Here is a 9,771-nt window from a genome sequence, read left to right on the forward strand (position 1 = left end):
AAAAAAAGCTCAGTTAACAAGAATACAGTTATTTTGGATTACTACTATCTATCACAAATTAAACTACGGCTTTTTGAAACTCGAGGCAGGACAGTCTTCTAGTGATTATTCACGCTATTAACAACGAAATTCAATGATTATACAAATTTCTTTTTTTTTTTTTTTCTTTTAAAAGTTTGGTAAATGAGATTATTTCAAAATTGTATTTACCACTAGTCCCGAGGGCTTTTTCTGCAACTTTCCGTGGGTTGGAGGGATGTAAAAAAAATTTTTTTTTATTTTTTTATTCTTTCGGCTGGACGTATCTGTGAATCATAGACCAGAGTTATCTTGACGGACCAAGTTGATTACTGGTTTGTTTCCCTCTCCACTTTTATTTATATGACATCTTAACCCATTCTAGATTATTGCCGAACCCTCTGGGATTTTCCAGATACTTCTAAAACCTTCTACTCTTTCTAACTATACTCTGGCCTTTAAACTATCTCGTGAATTAAAACTTTTGAGGTTTGATCATTAGGGGTGCCTAGAATACGATAGCACATATTTTAAACGGTTTTATTGATTTTTTATTATTATTTTATAGAAATGCTCCCTCGTAACACATTGGAAGATGTATAATATGGGGGATGTAAACCGTGTATATATAAAATATTCTACAGTGTATATAATGTCTCGTTTGTGTCCTTGTGTGTGTGGAGGGGGGGGTTACATATACAACAACAACTTACCTTTTGTCGTTGTGTCATCTATTCTTCTTCTTCTTAACAATGCCGGACAAAGTTGGTGATTTCATAATCATTTATTCTCCAATTATTCTGTCAGAGTTGCAATTTCGCCGTTGCTTACTCTTGACACCCACCCTCCACAACTCTGCAGATTACCTCATTCCATGTCCGGCCCTGCCAAAAGCCAATAATTGACTGTTCAACCCAACTAATTAAAATACCACGTCTATATCTAAAACTATCTTTCTAATTTATGACGTTATGGTTTTCACATAATTCTTTTATTGTTATTCCCACATTCCAAACTAACCTCTCGATTCCAAATTCCGCTTCCAAGTGGAAATGTAATTGTCAGAATAAAATTCCATTCTATGAAGTTAACATGCCTAAATTATTGTTTATTCCATTCTAAATACCTCTTTTAGGTGACATTCCATTTAGACTTACAAAACATAATCAGAATAATAATCAATTACTTTATTTTCTGGCGTTGCCCAGAATCAACAACATAACACTATGAGGTCATCAGATCTAAGCCTGTTTTTAAGACTCACGTTACACATCCGACATATCATTCCCATATAATTTCTCTCCATGCAACGCATATCCTCAGCCCAAGTTTCACTTCCATACATCATCACACTACATACACATGCCTCCACTTGTTCGACACTACTAATATCCTGCTTGTTAGTAATGGTAAAAGTTCCCCAAACTTACTTAATCCATTCTTAATTCTAGCTTTCACACTAGCCCCTGCTACACTCTGTGCTCCAATGATATCACCCATGTAACAAAATTTCTAAACAACTTCAATAATTTTGCCATCCACACACATTTTCTCCATATCTGAGTTTGCATTCACCCCCTGTTGTTTTATATTTCTTGTACACAAACTGGTTGTCTCAATCTACCTGTAATTCTATTGCCCTTCTTGTGTACTCAATACAATGTACCACAGAAAATTGCCTTAACACAAATTTTTCTCTTTCTGGAGAATTTCCAACATTACAACAACTGATCAACACTTTTGCTGACATTCACTCTCAAGCCTTTACAATCCATAGAATTTCACCAAGTTTTTAACTTAATAAGTAAACCGTCACTTATCTCACTGGCTCTTGATAGCTCAGTGATGTTGATACTGGTCAATACCAAATGGGAACACCAGGCATTATGTCATCTCCTTTGACCAAGATATACATGCAGCTAGGGACCGCATGTGAATTTGATATTCCCTAGAAACTTCCTGTTTCAGTTAATGTCAAATGTTCAAGCAGGGCAAATGTGGTATTTGCAATTAAATGTATTCAATCTTTGTTCCAGCATAACATATGCACTTTCTTTTCCATCTCCATCTCTTCTTGCTTCTTCATCTTTTTTTTATTCTACATCATTGTCATATCTTCCCGCCTTTGTATTTCTCGTCCGTCCTCTCTTTTCTCATACAGGTCCCTAGTCTGAACTTAGTGTGTGGTGCATTATCGTGCAGCATATCATGGCAGGACCAGCAAATACCTTCCCCACATATCTACAGTTGTTCAACATTGACTTTTCACGTTGGCTAGATATGTATCTTGACACAATGAACCTGTTAGAAAAGTGCTCCTGTGGACCCCAGAGCTGAAGCAATGGGTTGGGAAGCTTCATGTTACGATCCAAACTGTTCTGCAATATTGGAGCTTCTGTTGCACAAATTTTGTGATGGAAAAACAACAACAATGGAAGCATAAGAAGAAAAAGATTTGTTCAAAACTATAAATTTTCATTGAATTAATTGTTACGATATTTGAAGTAGACCACATTTGTTGTGAGAAAACTTATATTGAAATAAGTGTCATATTTACGCTCGTGAATCTCTGTTCCATTTGAGCGTTCTTGATACCTGCACGAGCCTTTTCTAGTCTCATACAAAAACACACATTCACATTTCAAGCTATATTACTTGCCATATACATACGCTCACACAAACATACGCGCCCACGTCCACACACGTACATATATTCACGTTCGCGTACATACACTCACCATCACGTGTATACACACACATGCTAACGTATGCACATACACTTCCCCTTTCAAAGGAAATCCACACATGCACAAAAGACCACCGGAAATAATTATAAAAGCAAGAGACAAGCTGTTTCCAGCCCTTTTCGACTTAGCCCTCGAGCTGAGCAGTCGTCGGACCATTCGCCCCCCCCCCTGTTGGGGCGCCCACGCGCATCATGTTCCCTGCTACTATGTATGGGGCACGAGCTAACAGACAGAACTGGATTGACATTCTCACTCTCTCTCTTTCTCTTTCTACGTGCCGAACGGCCATTTCTTGTTCCAATACATTACTCACTTCTTTTCCCACGCGCGAACAAATGATAGTGACCCGAACGTGAGATGAACACACATTTCCTTTTTCCTTTTATACTACCAATCCCGCAACAAACGATGGTTACATCTGTGCGGACATGAACACGTGTTATATCTGAAACATTCATTCTTTCAACAGTAAATAAACGACACGTTTATCTATTCCAGCAATTGAGTCTTTGTTTCCTTCATTTAATTCGTTTCATTATTTTTCTTTTGTAACGGGATTAGGATTTATATATTCTAGTCTTCTACATACCATGCAGAAACGTATCTGTAATTTGATTGATTGATTGATTCCACCCTTTCTTCCTCACTGCAAACTCTTTCTCACACCATAATATTGCTAGTCTCAGTCTTTTTTCTATAAATACTATTACAGCAAGTGTTCTTCAGAATTGTCTGATCTATTCCCTGCTTATTTGACTCGTTAGTCTAATGGTCTTCATGAATTCGTTCTTTTAATGCCTCATCGTAATACAGCTTCCTATACAAGTAGCTTCTTTCCAAGGACTGCAAGATTGTAGAACTCTCTTCCTACTCACTGTTTTCCCCCTAATCTACAGACTTGGTCTTTTCAAAGCTAAGTTCAATAGGCACTTCCTCTTATATCGGTAATCATCTTTTGTTCTTATTAGCTTCTTACATCAAGTGGCTTCATGGCTTGGGTGGAGCGATTTAAAAAATGGGTACTCTTGCATAATTTGACCCGAATTCTCGTGATTTCCCGTCAAGCCTGGATCGGGCGAGACCGGCAAACATCGGTCAGCCGAGCGTTGTTCAAATGTTGAAACGTTAATTCGACTTTAAAAAGTTTTTTTTTTTTTTAATGTTTTTAGTAATTTTGTAATTTATGATTAGTTATTTTTAATGATTTATTTATTTTGAATTTTTTTTTGTACTTCAATTTCTGGGAGTTTGATTAGCCAATGAAAAAGCGAGTTGTAAATGAAAGCAGATGACATTCGAATTGGAAGAAATCGACTGAACCCAAAAAAAGCAGACAAACAACTATATTTTCAGACTCGACAAACAAAAATGACAGGCAAGAAAATAAATCTGTGCATGCTAGAAAAAACAACGAACCATGTCAAGAGGATGTGGAAGGAAGCAAAACAGCGTAACAAGCAAGAATGCGGGACCAGACGGGAGCTTCTGGGTACATATTTGCTTGAATTTATGTGAAGAAAAAAATTTGGAAACGATCCTTTTGTTTCCATCATAAATCACATTTCTGAAAGCTACCCAGTTGGGGAGCTTCCTCCTATTTCCTCTAATCCATCACCTCCCTCTATGCTGTCGATATAGCCGATCAACAGTCGACCGAAATAAAAGATTCCTAAGGAAATATCCTCATCTCAGAAAGTTCTTCCGCCAGCAATTAACAACCGTAAAAAAAATAAAATCACTATTTCTCGAACCCCCCCCCCCAAAAAAAAAAACATGCTTTTCTATTTCTGTGTGATTCTAGGTGAGGGGGTCACCTAAAAAACAAACAAAAAACAACCTGACTGAACAAAAAGTTTTGAAAATAAAATAAAAAACAAGAAAAAAAAATATGGTTAAAGAAAAACAAAAAATTGTACTTACACCTAACATTTATACGAGTAAACAACCTTTTTTTGAAGATAACAATATTTAAATAACTTGCTGTTGATAAATATTTTGCAAAAAAAAAAAAAATACTTAAATAAATTAAATAAACATATTTTCTTTTTTCAAGGTAGGTTTTTTGTTATTTTTTGATAATTTGTATTTTTTTTTTTCGGTTTGTTTTGCTTTTTTCCTTAGTCTGCATCTGTTACGCCATTCGGCTGTCACCGATGATTGCCGGTCTCACCCGATCCAGGGTTGACGGGAAATCACAAGAATTCGGGTCAAATTATGCAGGAGTACCAAAAAATGTTTCTTAAAAGAAGAGATCTGAAAATACAAACTAAATATCAGATCTAAAATGGAAGACATATATCCAGTAGGTTGCTAAGGTTGCTAAGGTTGCTAGTAAAATGGTTGGATGATTCTACAGCTCTAGAAGTGATCTGACTCCATGTGCAATCCTCTACATGTATAAGAGTGAGATACGTCCAAAGATGGAGTACTGTTGCCACATCTGAAGAGGAGCTGCACAGAGCACTCATTCCTGCCTTGAGACAAAATCGACTTCACAATCTAGTGAGACATTAGCACAGGACTGTTTCCCTGCTGATTATAACATAGTCGTCTTTAAATCCAATTTCAACAAATTTTGTTGTTGTAGATCACCCCATCAGTAGTTCAAACACAGATCATACCAGTGATCAATGTTAATACACCTCATCTTCAGTTGGCAATCATTTCTTTATTCTCAAGTGGCTCTTGGCCTTCATAAGTTGTGACTCCAAAAGTTAAAAAAAAACAAAAAAAAAAAACCCCCGAAAAAGAAAACTCGTTTTTGGACAGAATTTATCACATTATTTTCCCATAGTAACTATTGGTTTTCTGTAAGGGTCATTTTTTTTTTCCTTTTTTCATTATTGGTTTGATAGCCTCCTTACAGCAAACATGGAGTAGAGACAAAACTGCATGTGTCTCAGGCCGGAGAATGGGCTTTATTCCAGTCTATAAGCGAACCAAATCAGTACATTGGTGTTTTGCCTGATGGCAACCTGCGACCAGCTAAAGATTCAACGAGAGGACCAAATGCTCATTTTGGAGTACAGCTCATTGTAAGTATTTATTTATTTTCAATTGTATTCGTTATCCTCGAGTCACCTACGGGCCTTGATAAATGGTGATTTGTTAGTAAATTAAAAAAATGATATCCAGATTTATTTTTTTATTTTATCTTTCTAGCTTTCCGATTGAGATTTTCAAACAATTTATATATAAACTTATGCATGTGTATATGTTTATATGCATGTTCAGGGTTCACTCCTAATCTAATTAACCGATCGTTATGACTTTTGAAGCACTATTGTTTTGCATCAGATGTTATAATGTGGGCTATATTTAGTTTAATTTATTTCATAGCAAAGGGGGTAACAAAGATAATTTTTGCAATACTCTTATGTTCAGTTAACATTTATTAAAATTAAGATTTTATGTTTTGAATCCTTATTTTAATTTTAATCAAAATCATGATTTTTATTCAGAAAAATGTCTAAAATTTGAGGCTTAAGTTTAAGGTGTTTTAAGAAGAAATTGAAATTCAGGAAATCTTACTTAATTGGAGTTTTAATGCTCATTAGTATGGGTTAAATTTAATGCAAACCTTAAATATTATTTACTCCCTTTACATAGAACTAAATGAAACTAAATATAGCCTATATTACGATCCCGTACGCTCAGCAGCTGTGTTCCCAAAATCATAATGATTGGTTAATTATTTTAAGAGTGAATCCTGTGCATATAAAAACATAAAAACATGCAATTAAATTGTTCCCATCCACGAAAGAATGCAGAAAATCATTCCTAAAACAATAAACAATACGCCAAGCACATAGTATTTACTTACATGTTTTGTGGCGTTTTTTTACGTTTGGGGAAGCATTTTGAATGGGATGTTGACAGTGGCATGTCTAACCAGAAAGCCGGGAAGGATCCTGGTTTATTTTATGTTAATACAAGAGTTGTCATGAGATCTTGTATTACAAAACAAAGTTTAAGGTATATCGTTTTTTTTACCAAGGTAATCTAATCCCATTTTATCATAGAGTATAACTCTAGCTGTCTTTGTGCCTGTTTCTCTTTCTCTCTAGTCATTTAAATTTACTTTTCCCATTCGCAACTTTTTTTTTTGCAAGCACTTTCCAGTACAAATGTCTCCAAATTCCACACTGTATGGCCTTATCTAATCAATTGCTTCCAAGTGTGATTTCAAACATCATGCTTCGGCACCAAGGTTTTCAGCATTTGCATCCATGTAACCTTATACTCCAAAAATAATTAAATTTATACAAAAATTTGATAATATTTCACTAACGTTTGCCATTTTTGACATCTTTTTTCAGTCATCACCTTATGCCCAAACACAAGCCAAAAAACAAAATGGACACTAATCGATGCATCACCAACTGAATCCTCTGATAAATGAGACTGCAAAAAGAAAAGAAAAAACAAGAAATGACGATTCCCACCAAAAATTTGTTTCTCTTCTTCTTCTTCTTCTTCTTCTTCTTCTTCTTCTTCTTCTTCTTCTTCTTCTTCTTCTTCTTCTTTTCCCCCATCTGTCTCTCTCTTTTTTCCCTCCTTCTCTCTCTATCTCCCTCTCTGTCTGTATCCATTCCTGAAGCAACAACAACAGTAATCTGAATTCTGTTACAAAAATTTTTTCTACTACTACTACTACTACTACTACTACTACTACTACTACTACATTATTTCTGTTTCTTCAACATACTTTTCGATATCATTTCGAATGTCATAGTCACTTAATATTCGATTATCTATAAACTTGTAAGACACAAGATTATTGATGTTGTTCTTGGATGTTTTGTTGGGTTTTCTTATTCTTTAAGAAGCCATTTTGATTGGCTGAAAAGTAGAATTTCTCTTTTCATTGTAAACAATTCATGTTTTATACAACAAATCAATCGTTTTTTTTTGTTTGTTTATTTAATGTAGAAACAAAATGCCTATTACCAAATATCGGAAATTCCCAAATCCATATCAGTAACCATCAATATTTTGATTAGTGAAATTAATAAAAATGATCAAATCTTAAAAGTTGATTACACATATTGAAATAAATAAACTTTCTAGTATGGCCACACTGGACTGTTATGACTCATTTTATGTTATGAGGCACTTTAGACCAAACTTAATCTTTTTCAATCTCCTTACACAATTACTGCCAATATAATGTGTTTATTGTTCTTTAAGGGATAATCATGCTGACACACCAGTACTTGTTATATCACTGAAGTTAAGCATTGTTGACCCTGGTCAGTACTAAAATGGGTGACTACTCGAGAATACAAGGTCCTGTGTGTGCTCTTTGCTTATCTTGGCATTGTTTCCAGTCGTCCTGAACTTCTCTTTGCCACTGGAATCAGGCAGGGTCGACTCAGGAGAAGTATAGTTGGCGATTGCACAACCTTGCTTAACAATTAGATGTGAAGGCACTCTTGCAGAAGATATCCATTGTCTCTCGAGACAAAATGGAGGCCATCATCAATTGTTCTCCATTATAAGTAAAGTAACTGTAAGATGCAATACTTTATAAATACTATGCAGTGATTTAATTCTTGTTTCAGTGCAGACCAATAAAAGTTATTTCCAACAGTGAATCAACCGATTACACCATCATAGTTTCAAATGAAAATAACTTTTATTGGTCTGCACTGAAAAAAAATTAAATAACTACATATTTATAAAGTATTGCATATGACTGAAATAGAGTTACCATATCGTTGGAAATGTGAGGAAACCAACGAAATACATTTGTTCTGGACAGTGTACTGGCTCCAAATCTCTGTTAGGAGAAACAAAAGAAGTTTGGCAATGTGTATTACTATACAAGTCCATCTTATTGGCTAAGGGACCAATCACCTCAGTAGTACACCTACACATTTATATCAAAGGAAAGTAGATAATACTACAATAGAAATATGGGACTGCAACATGTCATTATAAAATATTGCATATGACTAAAGCTAATCTACCATATCGTTAGAGAAATACTCTTGCTCTGGAATGTTTGGAACTCAAACTCATGCCAAAGGAACGAAATTGCAAGGGTGCTGTTAGAAGAAGTCTAGAAATTTGTGTCTAGAAGGCCAATTACTCCAGTGGTATACTTGTCTATTTACATCAAAGGAAAGTAAAACATAATATAATGAGAATATATGATTGCTACACCAATATGAAATTAGGTTTGCCAAAATCTTCAACGACTGACTGACTTATTTACTTGATACATCACCGACTACAATGAAGAAACTGAATGTCTTGTGTCTATGTTATCTCTTCAATAATAATTTTTTTATCTTGGAAATGGTTTTCAAAATCAAATTCTGTAACTTTTCTTTTCATAACAGTTGTCTTTTTCAATTAAATCTATGCATTAAAATCGTTTAACTTTATGCATTAAAATTGTTTAACTTTATGCATTAAAATCGTTTAACTTTATGCATTAAAATTGTTTAACTTTATGCATCAAAATTGTTTAAATTTATGCATTAAAATTGTTTAAATTTATGCATTAAAATTGTTTAAATTTATGCATTAAAATTGTTTAACTTTATGCATTAAAATTGTTTAACTTTATGCATCAAAATTGTTTAAATTTATGCATTAAAATTGTTTAAATTTATCTCCCTTGTTTGGTGTTCTTTTTTCTTTTACTTGATACGAATCCATACACATTAGACAAAAACGCATTCTTTTTTGTGATCTATAAAAAATGATTGTTTTCATCCTGAATAAAAAGTACAGCTGAGAATGTTTAGAGTTTCCTTATCCTAAAAATTTCACTATTTGTAATGTTTCCACTGCAACCCCTTTACCCACAATTAGAATATGTAAGCTTCCAATGTGTGGGTAGAGAAATTAGATTCATTCTTAACATGTGAAGATGCAAGTGATAGCAGCAGCATTAACATCAGGGTTCGACAAGAAGACATTAGAATTGTAGTAGCAACAACAGCAACATGACTCAAATAAGTCACCATTACAATTTTGAATCTATGTTTAATTT

The 9,771-nt window shown here is 34.3% G+C and overlaps 1 protein-coding gene across 5 annotated transcripts in view; it reads left to right on the plus strand.

Annotated features, from left to right (window-relative positions):
- The window catches only part of LOC145265452 (uncharacterized), a 95,625-nt gene extending 86,238 nt beyond the window's left edge, over positions 1-9,387 (plus strand). For all 5 annotated transcript variants that reach the window (XM_080121310.1, XM_080121307.1, XM_080121311.1 and 2 more), the window contains exons 6-7: positions 5,621-5,800; positions 7,085-9,387. In XM_080121310.1, coding sequence (XP_079977436.1) covers positions 5,621-5,800; positions 7,085-7,132 — 228 coding nt within the window. In that variant the 3' untranslated portion in view covers positions 7,133-9,387. The remainder of the gene's footprint in view (positions 1-5,620; positions 5,801-7,084) is intronic.
- Positions 9,388-9,771: the final 384 nt, after the last annotated feature.

The sequence above is a fragment of the Euprymna scolopes genome, chromosome 40 (assembly GCF_053919585.1).
Source record: "Euprymna scolopes isolate OS-2025 chromosome 40, ASM5391958v1, whole genome shotgun sequence".
Classification (NCBI taxonomy): domain Eukaryota; kingdom Metazoa; phylum Mollusca; class Cephalopoda; order Sepiida; family Sepiolidae; genus Euprymna; species Euprymna scolopes.